General features: G+C 52.6%; 1 protein-coding gene across 2 annotated transcripts in view; it reads left to right on the top strand.

Annotated features, from left to right (window-relative positions):
- Positions 1-17,334, top strand: part of DIP2A (DIP2 acetate--CoA ligase A) — a 107,607-nt gene that overhangs the window by 61,207 nt on the left and 29,066 nt on the right. For both annotated transcript variants that reach the window (XM_028094740.2, XM_028094741.2), the window contains exons 10-22: positions 2,385-2,495; positions 3,740-3,863; positions 4,112-4,221; positions 4,611-4,713; positions 6,291-6,355; positions 6,589-6,682; positions 7,318-7,437; positions 8,975-9,089; positions 10,395-10,534; positions 12,351-12,487; positions 12,867-12,947; positions 13,649-13,776; positions 16,204-16,318. In XM_028094740.2, the coding sequence (XP_027950541.2) occupies positions 2,385-2,495; positions 3,740-3,863; positions 4,112-4,221; positions 4,611-4,713; positions 6,291-6,355; positions 6,589-6,682; positions 7,318-7,437; positions 8,975-9,089; positions 10,395-10,534; positions 12,351-12,487; positions 12,867-12,947; positions 13,649-13,776; positions 16,204-16,318 (1,443 nt within the window). The remainder of the gene's footprint in view (positions 1-2,384; positions 2,496-3,739; positions 3,864-4,111; positions 4,222-4,610; positions 4,714-6,290; positions 6,356-6,588; positions 6,683-7,317; positions 7,438-8,974; positions 9,090-10,394; positions 10,535-12,350; positions 12,488-12,866; positions 12,948-13,648; positions 13,777-16,203; positions 16,319-17,334) is intronic.

Here is a 17,334-nt window from a genome sequence, read left to right as displayed (position 1 = left end):
CACGATGGAGGGCAGGACACTCAATAGTGAGACCCCCTAGTGAGAGGGCTGTTGTGGTCAGATCGCCCCACAGTGAGACTGTAAGTTTCAGGCAACTCTTTGAGTGTCCACTCTAAAAAGAACCAGTCACCCAGGACATTTGAAGAATGTGAAAGAAAACAACCAACAGGCAAAGAAAAGAAAAACAAGAAAAGGGAAAAGTGGGGGGGGGGGGAGGTGGAGGGAGGAAACAAACCTGGAAGAAAGTCACATACAGAAAATAAATTTTTTTTAAAAATTAGTCTTAATATCCCTGGAGAACTAAGGTGAAGACACTGCTCCACAAAGCAAGACAAAGATGCTAGTGGGGAAGGCTAGGAGATGGCAAGTGGGAAGGACGGAAGGACAGAAACTGAGCCTTGGTCAAGAAGGGCCGGTGTCCGGCTGGTAGGAGTTCCAGACGGGAAAGGGGACAGAGAGTGGAGAATTTTAAGTGGTGGTAGTAATGCCTGTCAACATGCTGAAGCGGGAGAGGGAGAGGGCCCGCAACAGAGCTCCTCGCCGCTTACTGAGCAGGACCAGGGTGCAGCAACCAGCCTCCGAGCTTCGGGTGGGCAGGAGCGAGCCGTGGTGCAGGGCAGCCTGGGAGGACAGAGGCCCCAGGCCGGGGTACGCGGCTGGGCATCTGGTAAGACTTAGGACGACCTGACGGGTTGGCTACTTAGAAAATACTTTGGGAAGGTATTGAACATATCTGGCGGAGCACTTTAGAGCATATTGGCCAACAGATACATGGAAAGCAAAGCAAGTAGAGGTGGCCATTACCATCAGCAGATGTGGACTCGGCTGAAAAACGGGAATTGTCCGAGAATGGTACTTGATATGTTGTGCTTTAGAATGAAACTGTAAGAGTTCCTGGTTTATGTTGTGCTTTAAAATGACTCTAAGAATCACTAATTTATTTTTCTTGAAAAAGATTCCTGCAAGGACAGAGACTTCCAGATACCCTTCTTGACTCCTGAGAGAGTCCGCGGAGTTAGGTTAATTATGGAAGATTGACAGATCACGGTGAATGAGCTAACTGTCAGATGTGGGTGGCCAATTCATCGCCCTGTGGGAAAAAGAGTTTATAAAAGTGAACAAACACAACTCTAAATTCTCTAAAAATGTTTTTATACCAAACATCTAGTCTCAAAGCTATGGGTCACAGTTCTGGTGCAACCACTATTAATATCAACTTTTAAAGGAGAGCTTTGCCCTTTTCAGCAAATTAACTTGTTAGAAACTGGATTTCCAGACCTCAAGGAGAGAGTAGAGGTGTAGCTTAAATTGTGTCTTATCAAGTAGTTATACGTAGCCCTTGTTTTGTGTTCTCAAGGGCCCGGTGTTAGCATCTACTATCCTGACTTTATCACTTAATGGTTTCAAGCACACTTATTACAATATTTGGGGTTTACAAAAATCTTATTCCATAAATAGCTTTTAATTTTACCTGATGTTGTTAGAAATGGCAGCTGCAAGGATGGGGAAGAGAAAGGCAGGAATGGAGAGGGCTGGGAACTCCTCTACAATAAAGGGAAATAAAGTCTATACTGAGACATTTTCAACAATAGAATATAGCAGTGTACGCATAATACTTAAAAATGGGAGAGTAAATGGCAAAAGGAAGATGTAGGATGTTTTGAAGAGGTTGCCTTGGGGAGTGAGGGAGGATGGAGCATGGGGGTATTGTTTTCCATTAGTACTTTTGTCATCTTAAATTCTGTGTTTTTAAAATGTTTTTGATAAAAATGAAAGTGTAAGATGAATAAAATAGAGCATGTAACTTAAACAGTAGCAGCATGGGGACCAGGGGACTCTGCAGTAGGAGCGGCGGTGGGGGTCTCCGCTGATTGGTCTGGTGCCCTCCCCCCTCCCTGTCAGTACATTTAAGTCTTGAGCGAAGATCTGATCGACTAAAACTTTGGTGTTAGGATTTTATCTTCTGGAAGGTATTTTGGGTATAATTTGGTGCCGTGCCCACTCTTCCTGTTGCTGTGGGTGTTTTTCGCCCGGGCTGACAGATGTGGGTGGTGTGCCCCAGACAGGCAGCGTGCACGGAGCCAGCCAGGTCTCCGTCCCACGCCAGACTTGTGCTGGACTGCCGTTAGGCACAAACGCTCCAAATTATTTTGTTGCTTGTAGAATAAAGACCTCAACCTGAAAACTATTTATGAAAAGTTACATGGTTGAGGAAATCTAAGGACCAAGAATTAACCCCCAAATTACATTTTCTGAACTACATTTGAAAAGCCGTAAGATGATCTAAAATGTCCAAATTCCATCTAGTCAGCGGGTGTTCTGAACATTGAGATGACGGCATCATTCGTGAGTGGATTTCATGGATTTCCTTTGTACTGTTGTAGGTGGCCCTGGTGTTTCCGAACAGTGACCCTGTGATGTTCATGGTGGCATTTTATGGGTGTCTCCTGGCAGACCTGGTTCCTGTCCCCATAGAAGTGCCATTAACAAGAAAGGTAGCTAACTTGGTCGGGGCTGTGGGGCTCCGGCCCTGTGAGGTTCTCTTCAGAGGCTGGCGCTTTGCTGCTGGAGCGGCCTGGCAGCCGGGCGCTGTTCTGAGTGAAGAGAGGGAGGCAGGCAGGCAGGTCAGGGCTTGAGAGAGTGTTAGATGCGGAGTCGGCTGCAGTCCGGCTCTCGTGTGTCTTGTTGTGAGAGGGACTTTAGAAGCTGTAGACGGAGCTATTACGTCATCTCTGTGAATTTTTCAGAACAAATGGTGCGTGTTTTTTCCTCTGATGGATAGAATTTACGATCAGATTTTGTTAAACTGTCTCCCAAAACCATACACTTATTGATAATAATTCTCATTTCTTGGGAATGAGTAAGTCACACTGTGACATATTGTAACTCCTTCTCAGTGATAGTTTTGAATATGTGAGGTGGGAATTTGCTTGCTTTTCTGTCTGCTTACATAACAGCAAGCAGTTTTTATTACTGACAAATGATTAATGTGGGGGACTTGGTGATGTTCTAGGGAGCTATTACATTTCAAGTATAAATGTCAGTAATCTGATTATTGAAAAAAAGTATTTTAGGAATACACAAGGCACGTATTTTTAGAAAATTAGAGTTTTCTACCCTATCAGTGTTCAGGTAGTTAAAGTAAGCATTATCAGCAACAAATACTCAAGAATCCCAAAAGTGAAGTTTGACATAAAACCAGTACACCCGAGGATAATATACGATGAACAGATATTTGAATACTGAGAGAGATTCTTCAGAAAAAGCAAGATTTGTCAAACTTGCAGGAAGAAAGTGATAAAACGTTACTGGGGGATATGTATAAAAGAAGCGTTGACTGGAAGGAAATGTGCCTTTCTGTGGGAAATAAGTAATTGTGCTAAAGTGTTAAAGGTTGGGCCTCCCCAGATTAATCTGCAAATTTTAAAGATGACTCAAGTGGAAATTTCCATGCTATTATTTTTGGTTTATTAAAATGCTGCTAAATGTCATTTACAAGAAAACACTGAGAGATTAGCCCATTATCCAGAACTTTCTATTTCATTGCAAAAATATATCTTTTAAATTTAAAAATGATTCTATTTAATTTCCATGAAAATAGAGTATATACCCATTTAGGATTCAGTTGTAGAAGTTGATGAGGGCGAATGAAGGTGAAGGGCTCAGCTTTCTTGGTGGGCCTGAGCGGTGCAGGGCTCACTGTGGCAGCCCCGTGAGCGCCTCGCTGTGTTTTCTGCAGGATGCTGGCAGCCAGCAGGTCGGGTTTCTGCTGGGCAGCTGCGGCGTCGCCCTGGCCCTAACCACGGACGCTTGTCAGAAAGGCCTGCCCAAGGCACAGACAGGAGAGGTGGCGACTTTCAAAGGTAGGCCCCCAAGGGCAGGGGAGGTGTCTCCAGCAGGAGTGAGGTCCTTGTCAGAGGCCTGCATGTCCCGCTTCCCCCTGGTTCAGAGTCACTGGTCAGAGGCACCTACTGAATTAAATATAAATTAATACAAAGTGAACGGACGGAGACTTGTGTTCCCCAGGTGCGCAGTAGCCGGTAGCTGTGTGGTGGGTGGCTTAGCCCTGAGGCCCGCTGACCACTCTCCTGGGCCGTCTGTACCCTCACAGGATGGCCCCCGCTCTCCTGGCTGGTGATCGACGGCAAGCATCTGACCAAGCCCCCCAAAGACTGGCACCCGCAGGCCCAAGATGCAGGGTCTGGGACTGCCTACATCGAGGTAATGGCCTCGTCTAACTCAGAGCACGTTGAAGCAGCCCCCACAGGCTCAACTCTTGTTTCTCATGAGTGTAAGCTGCCATTTATTTTAGATTACAGGCTTAAACTTACCCTTCTGTTTGATCTTCACCCCAGAGACAGAAAGGGTCGGCAATTATGGGGGAGCCCGCATGCACTGCTGTACCCAGGCACTTACCCCAGGGGTGCCCCACTTTCCTCTGTGGGTGTCACCCCAAGACTCACGGCATATCGTGTGCTCCCGTGTGATGGGATGGTTAGTGAAGGACGGACAACTGACCACTTCTTTTTAAATTCTGCCAGCCTCCCATTCAGTCTGCTGTGACCTCCAGAGGCATCACATAATGGATTTTTTTTCTTGAAATCTTTCAGTATAAAACCAGCAAAGAAGGCAGCACAGTGGGGGTCACGGTGTCGCACGCATCCCTGCTGGCCCAGTGCCGGGCTCTGACTCAGGCTTGCGGCTACTCAGAAGGTAAGGGCGTGCAGGCCCCTGGGGACTGTGGCTGTGTGTCGGTCTGGCCCTTTCGCCCAGGTGGGGCCAGAGTGCTCAGAGCTCTCTGCTTGTGCTGGGTGCGTGGGGGTTAGGTCGCCCAGGCAGGCCCACTCAAGGTCCTTCCCAGTACATGTGTGTGTCTGTTGATCTTAAGGAGCATGAAATTCACATACCACCACTTAGGCGTGGTGGGCGGTTCCGTCTGTGACATAGCTGAGGGGCAGTGTATTTTGTACTTGATGGACCCACTTTTGTATTACTGTGGGTTTGGCGTAAACTGTCACGCATGCAAATACACAAACGGAATCTTGAAAGTCATAGATTTTCTGTTGGTGATAAAGGTAGCACCTCCCCCCATTTACTGTTAAATATCGGATATTTAACTTAGAACTGTTATTTTAAAAAACTATAAAACGATAGTTTCCCTACTGTAACAATACTGGAATTGAATAAAACTAGAAAGTAAATTGAATGGTATGTTTTAAATAACTAAAATACACGTGTTTAAAAGTAAGGGGAAAATAAAAATAAAATAAAAGTCGGGTCGCTGCAGACTTCAGTGGAGATTTGGAGAATGATTTTAGTTATATTCAAGGGCCTGAATAATTTTTTGAAAATTGGATCTATTAAGTCACATGGTGTCCTTTTTCTGGACATGTGTATATCACGTATCATTTGGGGGCTTTAGCAACAGAGGGAGCATATACATACAGAACTCTAGAAAGCAGTCTCATCTCCCGGCACAGCAGACTCATGTTCACCGTTGGTGTCTGTCCTGAGGGGTGCACCTCAGGGTTGCTGTGGCTTCGGTTGGGGGGCCTCGAGCCAGGTCCTGCAGAGTACAGGGCTCTGTGGGCAGCCCTGGGTCACCACCCTTAGTGGAGGAGAGCAGAGAGAAGGGACAGCTTTCTGAGGGGAAGCGACATGAGCAGCATGTGACGTTTCCCAAAGATGCAGGGTGGTGGCCTCGGTGTGAGAATGGGGGAGTCTGGATGTACAGTGAGAAGTAAGCACATCCGTGTGCAGTGGGAGAGTCTCGAGGGGTCGCTCAAGTACACGCTGTTCCTTATGTTTTCACATTAGTGATCAGCATAGCTCTGGTTTTTTTTTTTTTTTCAAGATGTTTAAGGATTTTTATTTATTTATTTGAGAGAGACAGAGAGGGAGAGAGAGAGCACGAGCAGGGGGAGGAGTAGAGGGAGAGGGAGAAAGCAGACTCCCCGCTGAGCAGAGAACCTGATGAGGGGCTCGATCCCGGGACCCTGGGATCATGACCTGAGCCGAAGGCAGACGCTTAACCCACTGAGCCACCCAGGTGCCCCAGCATAGCTCTGTTTTAATCCAAAATTGTATGACTGACTTCTGAGTTTTTCTGGTAATTTGAATAGATAACCAAGACGATTGATTAATTGGTACATGGTATTTGGAAATGCTGTGTATGTTTCCTAGAGCTCTTCATGTCAATCAATGATGTGTTCATCTCAGAGTTTCTTTAAAAATGCACATGACTTGTGAAGAGGGTCACAAGTGGTTTAACCATCTTTGTCCACTTTCAGCTGAGACATTAACAAATGTGCTGGATTTCAAAAGGGATGCTGGTCTGTGGCATGGAGTGTTAACAGTGAGTGTTGTATGCTAATGATCTAATGGTTGGAATTGAGGGATCCTAATGCTTCGTATCAATAGATGACACCAAGCCCTATTTTTAGGTGATGTAATTAACCCTTATCTGAAGTGAAGTGTCATCATGAGGAGGGCGTTGATGTTATCTTTGCCTTCTCTGGCATGGTGTGGCCCTCTGCTGTCTGCACCTGAGCAAGGCCTGCCCCTTGAGCACCTCCGTTTCTTCCACAGAGTGTCATGAACAGGATGCACGTCATCAGCATCCCGTACGCGCTGATGAAGGTGAACCCTCTGTCCTGGATTCAGAAAGTGTGTTCCTATAAAGGTAATGGGAAATAGCACCGTCATCTGACTCATCCTTCATTCAAGAAGTCACTTTGATTTAATCCTTGGTGATTCAGAAAGTAATAAAGCCGACATGCGGAACTGCAGGGACGAGCTGAGGAGCCCTGACTGCCTGCGCGCACCATGACCAGTCGTGGACTGTGCCTGGCCTGTGCACATGGCCTGGGCGGCCCTTGTCAGGGGCAGCCCCGTGGCAGCTCTCTTCTGCAAACACCATAGGCTACTAATTTTGTTCTCTTGAAATTTTCTTTACAGCCCCATCAGTACTCCCGGTTCTCAGTAGTGGAGATGGCTTTAATCTGAGGTTAGGGCTTTAGAAGCCACCAGTGTGCTAGAGCTGTTGATTCCCAGGACGCAGTGTGGACAGAGGGCCATGGGGCTGCCCGGAGGCCTTGCCCTCCTGCCCCCTGCCTTGGTCAGCCACAGGGCTTCCTCGTCCCTCGGGCTCTGCTCCAGCAGGCCTGGGGGGCCCCTTCGTAACTCCCTGAGGCTGGGCCTCAGGTTTGTCCTCACACTCACTCGTCCTGGGGACCCGTGTTGACTCGGGTGTGTCTGTGAGGAGCAAGGGTGCCGCTTGCCCGTGACACAAGGCACTTCTGTGCTCCCCCTCTGCAGCCCGGGCCGCGCTGGTCAAGTCCCGCGACATGCACTGGTCTCTCCTAGCTCAGCGAGGTCAGAGGGACGTCAGCCTCAGCTCACTGCGCATGCTGATCGTGGCCGACGGCGCTAACCCCTGTGAGTAAGCGCAGCCGAGCGAGGGCGTGGCCATGGCCTCCCCTCCACAGGCCTGACTTGGGAGGGAAGAGGTTCAAGTACGACATGCCAGGAAGTAGCACTGAGGTGTTACATCCATAAATGTCCTGCCGTGTGCTGGGCCACACGCCCTCTTGATGGGGACTCACTGGTGTATCTTGTGCATGTTTATGAGGCACTGAATTTAAAGCAATTTTAACACCTCGGACAGAAGCTACAGTAACAAATGACCGGAATGTGGTTATTGCCTGGGAGCCTGTCCCAGCTTCTTGTCCTTGGCCCCTGTGGCCCCAGCGATCGGCTCGACCTCCTGCTGGGATCTCCCCTGGCGTGCCGCTGTGCACCCTGGGCTCTGCGCAGGGTCTGAGTGTGGCTGCTTGGCGACGGCTGTCTGAGGCCTGCCGTGGGGTGTTCCCTGGGGAGGCGCGGTGGACCTTTGCGGGGTTTCCAGGCGGCACAAAGCCCTTGACCAGGTAGGAGGCTGTTCTCGCTTTAACAGCTATGTGCCGCTATTTTTGCATTGAAGCACCTGGACTGGGGGCTGGCCTTTCATCTGTGAGGAGGGCCCTAATAGCCCTGCGCCCCTGTTCCCCCACCGCCCAGGAGGGCACCCTACTGTCCAGCTCCTCCACCTGTCCCTGGGCCCAGCAGGGCCCCTCCATCCTGCCTCCAAGATACCCAGGGTTGGGTGCCCTGCATCCCCACGCCCGCCTGAACCCAGTCACATGCCTGGTCCTGGCCTCACATCCCTGCAGGTCCTCCACTCTGCTGCACCCCCAGCAGCTCCTCACCGGGCACCGGGCTCACCCTCCTGGCTGCAGACCCCGGTCCCCCACAGACCTTAGATCCTGCCACTCCGCGTGCCCTCCAGTGCCCTATGGCACTGAATGACTGGGTTGTCTTGTGTGTCCTCTGCTGTCTGCCGGTGCCCAACAAGAACTGGACGCGGCGCCCCTGCTTTTCCACAAGCCTCGCTGTGGCAGGGTGCCTGAGGGTTGTGGTACAGCCCTGGGGTCCCAATGGGTGCAGCCCCGAGCAGGTGGTGCCCTCCTGCCTGGGAGCTGAGCTTCCATATCCATGACACCTCAGACTGGCCGGGGCGAGTCGGGGAGAAGCAGGGGTAGCCCGGGGACAGTGTGTGGGCTGCCCCTGTGGGGCGTTACTTGGCCGACCCCACAGCCCTGAGGCACTTCCAGCAGCACCCGGGCCTCGCCATGAGGGAGGTTTGCCCCATAAATGCTCCTCGGTCACCTCCCAGCAGCAGACCTGTGAGGAGATGGGGCGAGGGTGGGGCTGGCCGTGAGTTAGTGCTCAGACACAACGCAGAGGTGCAGCAGAGGCCTTCCCTGAGAGACGTCCAGCTCTTACCTGCTGGTGGTTTTCACGCGCATCATGTTTTCCATGGAAGCAGCCCCACCCCTCCCCATAAGTCTCCTGGAGCTCGTGTGCCCGCGCGTTGGTGTCAGGCCTGTCCCTGTCAGCCCTCCAGTTACCCCACGTCTCCCTCTGTCTCACGCAGGGTCCATATCCTCCTGTGATGCATTCCTCAATGTCTTCCAATCCAGAGGGCTGAGGCCTGAGGTCATCTGTCCTTGTGCCACTTCTCCTGAGGCGTTAACAGTTGCCATCCGCAGGTGAGGTGGTTGCTTGCTCCGTCTTCCTCATGCACCTGCAGTACCCGTGCTGCCGAGTGTGGGAGTCTGCTCTAGGCAGGAGAGTTCACGAAGCAACGCCGGGCCAGCTTCCCAGGCGTGTGCACATGGTGGTGGGGCAGCCCCGGGCACCATGCCCCCCGCCCTGGGCTGGTTGCGCGTCTCACTCCAGCCTGAATCCGTGCCGGGACTTGGGTAGCGGCTCCCTGGGCTGTGATCTCTGGGCTTGTTCTCCCTCCGAGGGCTCCTCTTCCTCCTTGGCCTTCAGAAGTGTCGCAGCCCAGCGCCCTTCCCTCCCCTGACGGGGGCCCCTGGCATCTCCAGTGCCCGGCAGCCAGGGACGGGGCTGTCCCTGCGGGGCTGTCCCGGAGAAGCACCCTGGCCCAGCGCTCACCCCCGCGCCCTGCTGAGGAAGCCCCACGCGGCTCCTGCAGCTGCATTCTCTCTGCGCTCCTCCCGTCTCAGCCCGGAGGGTGGGGTCGGGACCTCAGAGCTGGCAGCTCTTGTCCTTCATGCTCCCAGCGGGCCACCTTTTCCTTCCCGGGTCCCCCTCGCACCCTAGGGCTCTTGTCCGCGGCGGCCTCTGGGTGCCGTCCTGGGGCGGAGGGCGGCGTGCTCACAGTTGAGAGTGTCTCTGCATTAGTTTTCTACTCTCAACCCAGTTATTAGAAAGCCAGTCATGGTTGTGGTCTTGTGTTGTATTAGTCTGTGCTTTCATATGTGCAAGCATTAAATAACCCTAAAAGTTTAATAACTTAGCAAGAAGAAGAACATCTTTATCCTTCACAAACCGTAAGGTATTCCTCATTCCTTTGCTCTATGGTGGCATCAGACACTGTATTTCTCCTGCATTCTGCGTCAGGAGTTTGGGAAGGGCTCCACTGGTGGTTCTGGCTTGCAGTCTCTGGTCTCTGGACTGGATGCGTTGGGGGCTGCTCCGGGCTTCCTCGGGGCCTCTCCTGCTGCTGCCCAAGGCTCCCAGCAAGTGTCCCAGCACAGCCAGGCAGAAGCTCAGTCAGCTTTATGACCTCTCTGGGGAGGTCACAGAGTGTCACTTAGACTCTGGCCACAGACCCACCAGATGCCCCCGGTGGGGGCGGAGTGTGCAGGTGCCCATGCCGAGCAGCGTGCCGCGTCTTCAGGAGGCCTGTCCCCCACGGCCAGCCGTGGGTGGTGCAGAGCTGAGGCTTTGGTGCAGCATCATCCTGCAGGCAAGCTGGGCACGGATCCCTCCCTGCCATGGGTGCTGTCCCCTCGTCAGTGCGTCTGTCTGCTTTTGTCTTCCAGGCCGCCAGACCTGGGAGGACCTCCACCAAAAAAAGCTGTCCTGTCGATGAACGGTCTCAGTTTTGGTGTGATCAGAGTTGATACTGAAGAAAAGTTGTCTGTTCTTACCGTTCAGGACGTTGGTCAGGTGCTGCCGGGAGGTAAGGGACGAGCTGCAGTGTGTCCAGTCTCGCAGCTGCTTGACGTAACAGGAGTCCTGAGTGCTCCAGGCTTCGTGGGAGTGATCTGCAAGCTCACAAGCAAAAAGCTTCTGAGCAGCGGTTTTCCATGTATATTGGGGTTTTAATTTATAGTGTTATTTTTTGTTTTCTGCCTGCCTCTGTATTAAATTTAAGGTTGCGCAAAACCAGGAGGGTCTGTTGGTGGCCCCTGAGCCGGATGTGTGGTTCTCCGGTGTCTGGGAGCTGGAGCGCTGACTGCGTGTCAGGCACGGGCATCATGCTGCACACACATGGAGGCACTGATCAGCTCACAGCACTCCAGAGTCTGCAGACAGCGTGATCACCGAGTGCCACCAGCCAGGGTAGCAGGGATGTGTTCGGTCAGGAGCATGACTCGGAAGGTTGCAAGAAATTCCCATTGCAGCCTCCTGGCCCCCCGGGCCCCCTGGACCTGAGTGCTGGCCCTGTGGCAGTGCCGCAAGGAGAGGGTCGTGGAACGGCCTGCCTGTGGTCCTCCTGTGGAGCGTCGCACAGGGAAATGGAGACCTGAGCCTGGCCCTGGAGGCCCGGTGACAGTTGTGAGCTGGGGAGGCTCTGTGCGTGCTCTTCTATGGTTGCACCTCACTGTGGTGACCTCGTGGTGGCTCGGCTTCCTCCTCGCCATGCGGGCCCTTCTGAGATTCATGGGCAGCTGTCTTGACCCACGCTATGTGCGTGTGTGTGCACAGTGCTCCCCCCCGTGCAAGTTTGCATGTGTGTGCGTGTGTGTGCACAGTGCTCCCCTAGGAGTGTGTGTGTGTGCGTGTCTGCGTGTCTGCACAGTGCTCCCCCAGGGTATGTGTGCGTGTGTGTGTGCGTGTGCACAGTGCTCCCCAGGTCATTATTTGTTAGTCGGGACCGTTGCAGAGCTGACGTGTTGAGGGCTGGCGGTGTCTTGTTTTCAGCAGAGACTTAACCTTTCACTATGTTCGCCCCAAGGGGTTTGTGGCCTTTTACCATTTAGATCAGGGTCTCTGCTGCAAATGCAAGCATGTGGGAGTATCTGGCTGTGACCTGCACACCAGCGTCCCCCTCCAGCATTTGTGAATGAATGGAAACCAGTCGATGAGCCCTCTTCTTTGTCCTCTTGCTAATTACCATCCTGGGAGAGGAGAGTGTGTTGGAGAACACTCGAGTCAAAGGAAGGGCCATGCCCAGGTGGCCACAGGCTTCTTAATCCCTCACTGGGTAACCGAGTTTCCTTAAATGGACCACTGCACATTCTGGTGTGCATTTCACTCTTCCCTCAGAGGCTGGTTTTGGATGCCTGCTCTGTGGCAAGGCTGGGTGGCCTGGAACTGCAGTCATGCCTGCTCTGTGGCAGGGACAGGCACGGTCCCCCATACCCAGAGCGGGCGGCAGGCAGGCTCATCAGTGGGGAGCTGCTTATGACAGCGGAACAGGAGGTCGCTGGGCTATGGGATGGGCTGTGCGGGGCTACGGCATGAGACGGGGTCAGGAGGGTGACACAAGGAGGGGGCACGGAATGTGTCCATGAGAGAGCAAGTGTCCTGTCAGCCTGAGCTTATGATGTGCAGGATGCATCGTGCTTCGGTTAAATACTACGTAGGAAGCAGAAGGACATACACCTGGATAGAGCGTGTAGTATGCACGTCCGACAACTCGTTGTAAGAGTGGACTGCGTGTGTGATGTTTTGTTTCCATAACTGCAAATGTAGCGACAAGTAGATCTTTGCGAATGACCCATTTACGTGTATTTCTTGTGTATGACTTTGGGGGTTTTTCCTCTCTTTAGCTGACGTATGTGTTGTGAAGATAGAAGGTACCCCTTATCTCTGTAAAACCGATGAAGTTGGAGAAATATGTGTCAACTCCAGTACCACCGGCACAGCGTACTATGGGCTACTTGGAATCACTAAGAGTGTCTTTGAGGTTTGTACCTTTTCCTGCCCTTTATGTTGAGGTGAATTCCATAGCATCAGTGGAGTGTGGGGGGTGAGGCTCAGCGGCTCTCCAGCCCTGACGGGAGTTGAGGTCAGCCCGGGAAGCCAGCGCTCCGCGTGCTTGAGGGGCCAGCTGCTGGGCACAGGGAGATAAGGGGGTCACAGGAGGAACACAGACCATGCTGGGTGCGGGAGCCCGAGGAGCATCTCATCCACTGACATAGACTCCGGCCTTGGGGTGGCCTGTTCCCCACCAGGGATCCTTGGGTGACGGCCCGATCTGGGGAGCCGTACCCTGGCCGGCATCTGGCCGGTTGGTTAGTTGTCCATGGGGCACAGCCTAACGTTCCCCTCTCTGCTCTGCGCAGACCATCCCGGTCACGGCAGGAGGCGTGCCCGTGTCTGACAGGCCTTTCACCAGGACGGGGCTGCTGGGCTTCATCGGGCCTGTGAGTATGTCCTGCTGCCAGGACCTGGGCCTCCAGACAGGCCCACACCTCAGTAGAGGGGATGCTGTCGGCATCCAGTGCGCATCTAGGGGCCAGGGATGCTCTCTACATCCCACAGTCCACAGGACAGCACCCATGACACAGTACTCTCAGCCCAGAATGTCCCTGCCACTGACTTTGGGAGCCCTGCCCGAGGGCAGGGGCAGTCAGAGTCCTATACAACTTCACCTTTCCTGTGCAACCCCCCCGGCCCCCCATGTCCCCTTGTCTCCACCCCAGCCCACCAGGATGCAGGACCCTGTGCCCCCCCACCCCCCCCATGTCCCCTTATCTCCACCCCAGCCCACCAGGAGGCAGGACCCTGTGCCCCCCACTGCTGCCCCCCCATGTCCCCTTGTCTCCACCCCAGCCCACCAGGAGGCAGGACCCTGTGCCCCCCCACCCCCCATGTCCCCCCCGTCTCCTCCCCAGCCCACCAGGATGCAGGACCCTGTGCCTCCCACCGCTGCCCCCCCATGTCCGCTTGTCTCCTCCCCAGCCCACCAGGATGCAGGACCCTGTGCCCCCCCAACCCCTCATGTCACCACGTGGCAGGACCCTTGGTTTCCATGTGCCATCAGCTGCCTGTAGCAGCTATCAGCTGCCTGACCCACAGGGCCTGCCTGCATGTCCCAAATCCTGACCTGTGTCCTTGCTTCCAGGATAACCTGGTCTTTGTCGTGGGGAAGCTGGAGGGGCTGATGGTGGTTGGAGTTCGTAGACACAATGCGGATGACATCGTGGCCACTGCACTGGCCGTGGAGCCCATGAAGTTTGTCTACAGAGGCAGGTGATGCGCTGCGGGCCCCTGTACTATGGCTCTAGATCCCTTCTCTACTTGAAGTTTGAGAATCTGTCTGCAGTAGAAGCAAAGTCCAGTGATTGGAATACACAAAACCTAAAAATTCCTGCTCATCAGAAAATCTTCACAAGGAAAAGGACGATCTTTGCAGCCAGGAGCCCATTAGTGTCCTCACTGCCCACAGGGCTCATGTGGTTCTTTGAGAGGACAAGGTCCAAGGAGCACCTGCTTTAGGACCCTGGACCCTCAGACATGCAGATTGAAACAGTAAAGGATCAGTTTCTCTGAATCACCAAAGGTCAACTCTCTTTTCTACTGAGGTTTAGCGAGACACATGGAGGGCCCTACCTCACTCCTGGGATGAGCAACTATTCAACTTTTCTGAATGTGTACGGCAAGCACTTTCTGACCCTGGACGACTGGGGGTGAGGAGGGAAGCTGTGTCTGGCTCTGTTCAACTCCTGAGCTCTTAAGCCCGAAGGAAGCATCCCCTTCTCCTAGCTGGCCCACCCAGCTGGCTGCATTTTTTAATTTCCTTCTTCTCAGGGGCGTGCTTTATTACTCAAACTAGGGCACCTGTGAGCCTGGCCAGACCCTGCCTTTGAGTATTCCTTAAAGAAATCATTAGGGAGTTCTGTCAAAGAGTGTGTGCTGCTGACCCTTCTCGTAGGTTGGGGTGACAGGGGTATAGGGTGGCTACCAAGGAGGAACCAGCAAGGCAGGCCTGTGTGGGTGCCTGAGTGGGGGCTGCCAGGACCTGGTGACCTGCCCTCACAGCAGAAACAGGACACTGTTAGTGTGGGTGTCCGTGGAGATAATGTCAGGGTGGCCAACATCTGCTTCTGGGGTAGATTAGGGAGGGCCCCGGGACCTGACAGGACCTGGAGGTGCAGGCCCTTCCTCAGCAGGCAGCTGACAAGGTGTCGCCATCGTGGGTGATTAGTGGGGGTGCCAGTGATTGCATCAGCCATGGGCCGGAGTACCTGCCTGTCCCCACCGCCACACCCACCTTGAAATAGAGCCACAGGGGTGACTGGGTAGCTCAGTCAGTTAAGTGTCTGACTCTTGATTTCAGAGTCCAGCTCAGGTCATGATCTCAGGGTTGTGAGACTGATCCCTGCACTGGGCACGGAGCCTACTTAAGACTCTCCCTCTGCCCTCTGCCCTCTGCCCCTCCCCTGTTTGTGCTCACTCACTGCTCCCCAAAAAAAATAAAATAAAATAGAACTGGAGCTGCAGCTGACAGAGTGTGTGCTAGAGGAATTATAGTTATAGCGTACACAAAATGAGTCCTTTGTTCTTAAACACAAACACAATAGATGGAACAAATAGCAGGATAGACACAGCTAGAGAAGGAAGTGATAAACTGGAAAGTCAGATTAAGGAAGTACTCCAGAGGTTAAAAAAAAAAAAAAAAAAGTTTAAAAAACCAAGGAAGGGTTGGCATAGAAATAGCAGACCCGAGGGGAGGGCACATGCCTGGAGGGGAGGGCAGCGTCTGGGCAGCAGGAGGCTGGGTTTGCGGGACTCAAGAAGGGTCTGGCATCAGGGTCAAGCAGAAGGCATGAGACTCCCCAGTGCTGGGGCCAGCTCGAGAAGGTGGCAGTGCAATGATGTTTTTAAGTTATTAAAAGGAATTTTTAACTTAGATTTTATGTTCATCCCAATTGTCACTTAATTGTGCAGTTGTAATAAAAATATTCTTGGGATACTAAGAGAGACACATTCAAGATGTATGAAAGCAGGGGAAATTTACTGCTGGGTAAAATGTGTGTGTGCACGTGCACATGTGCACACCAGCCAAAGGAGAGAACAAGAGAAAGCAAGCTTGTCCATGAAGGCCCAGAACTGGGGCAGTAGGTGTGTGACGTGCTGGGCTCAATGGGGAGACCAGCTTCTTGTCCCATGAGGAGAAAGAGAACCATGTCCAAGTGTAAGAGGCAAAAGGCAGTAAATACAGAGAAAGGGAGAGTGCTGAAATCCCTAAAGTGAGGCGGGAGAAACAAGTCCACTTACACCACAGTAAACACGAGGACATGAACACATTAGTGAAAGAGATTTACCCAGTAAGATTAAACAATACACCTGATAGTATTTCTAGACAAAGATTTTTGCACAAAGAAATGTAGCACGTGCATTGACATTATAATTAAGGAACATTTTCTTTTAAGATCTGTGCCTGGTTGTTTTGCTTTGCACCGGAGTCCTCTTTGTTTTCTCGAATTGGAACTTATTTCAGCCGTACTGTAGGAGACCAGGGACTGTCACTTCTCCAGGTCTCAACAAGCAGCCCATGGTTAGATTGTCTTTTCAACACGAGCATGTCTGCACCCTCTGTTTCAAGGGAGAGGAAGCGTCTGCGTCCTGTTTGGTGTCCTTTGCGGGGTGGTCATTTTTGTCCTCGTCTTCCCCCAGGATTGCTGTGTTCTCCGTGACGGTGCTGCACGATGACCGGATCGTCCTTGTGGCTGAGCAGCGGCCAGATGCCTCCGAGGAGGACAGCTTCCAGTGGATGAGCCGCGTGCTGCAGGTGCGCCCCGGCAGCTGGCCCCTGTCTCTGCGAGTGTGGTTCCGATGAGTCCAAGTGCACAGGGGTCTGCATTCCCTTCCTTCAGAGCCCGGCCTGCCTGCCCCTGTCTCTAGCTCAGTGCCGAGCAGCCCAGATGTCTAGCCGCCCCACACAGGATCACGGGCTTGACTACTGAGAGCTGCAGCCTTCCTCCACCCTGTGCTGCCTGCACACAGTAGGCGCTTAAGAAGTTGGGCTTTGTAAAGATAAGGGAACAGCATTTTGAAACTGTAATTCCGTACAAGGGTTAGTGTGTCCTAAAACAGCAGTCCCGTGACTCTCCTGTCGATTAGGATGATATCAGTTGAGACTGTTACTTAGCTTCGGACCAAGCCATGGCCACAGGGGACCGGGGGGGTACTGAGAGCTTGTGTGCCACCACAACGGTGGTGGTTTCCAACGTTTTGTTATGACAATGTCAGAGCTAGAGCGAAGCGGAAAGCATGGCGCAGAAAGTTCCTAATACCCATCTCTAGGTTCTGCAATGGTTGACACATCCTCACACTTGCTTGTCCCACATCTGTCCTTCTGCCCACTCCTCAGGGCATGGTGTGGGGTGCCACCTTGCCCTGCACCGCATGGTGGCCCTCATTTCTTTAAATACTGAACGGAGTCCAGCATACTATTTTGGAGGGAAGGAAGTAAAATTTACATTCAGTAAAGTGCACAAACTTTACAGGTACTGTCCAGTAGGGGATTTTCAGTTGGCTTGATGGGATGCAATTTCTATGTAGAATGAGCCCATCTGTAAGTGTGCAGGCGCTAAGTTTTGACGACAGTGTGCACCCATGTAACCAGTGCACCACGGTAATGAAGACAGAAGATCTCCTCCATGCCGTGGTTCTCCCGTGTCCCCCACCTCTGCCGCACTGCCCAGCCCGAGAGCCGCTGGTCGGCTGTATGTCCGCACGCGTGAGTGGCACAGCGTGTGTCCCTTTCTACCACAGACACTTTCTACCACTTTAGGTAAAAGGAAT

Source organism: Eumetopias jubatus, unplaced genomic scaffold, assembly GCF_037043125.1.
Source record: "Eumetopias jubatus isolate StellerSeaLion01/CBP00866 unplaced genomic scaffold, mEumJub1_p1.0 scaffold_1, whole genome shotgun sequence".
NCBI classification, from domain to species: Eukaryota; Metazoa; Chordata; class Mammalia; order Carnivora; family Otariidae; genus Eumetopias; species Eumetopias jubatus.
This window is presented reverse-complemented; position numbering and strand designations above follow the sequence as displayed.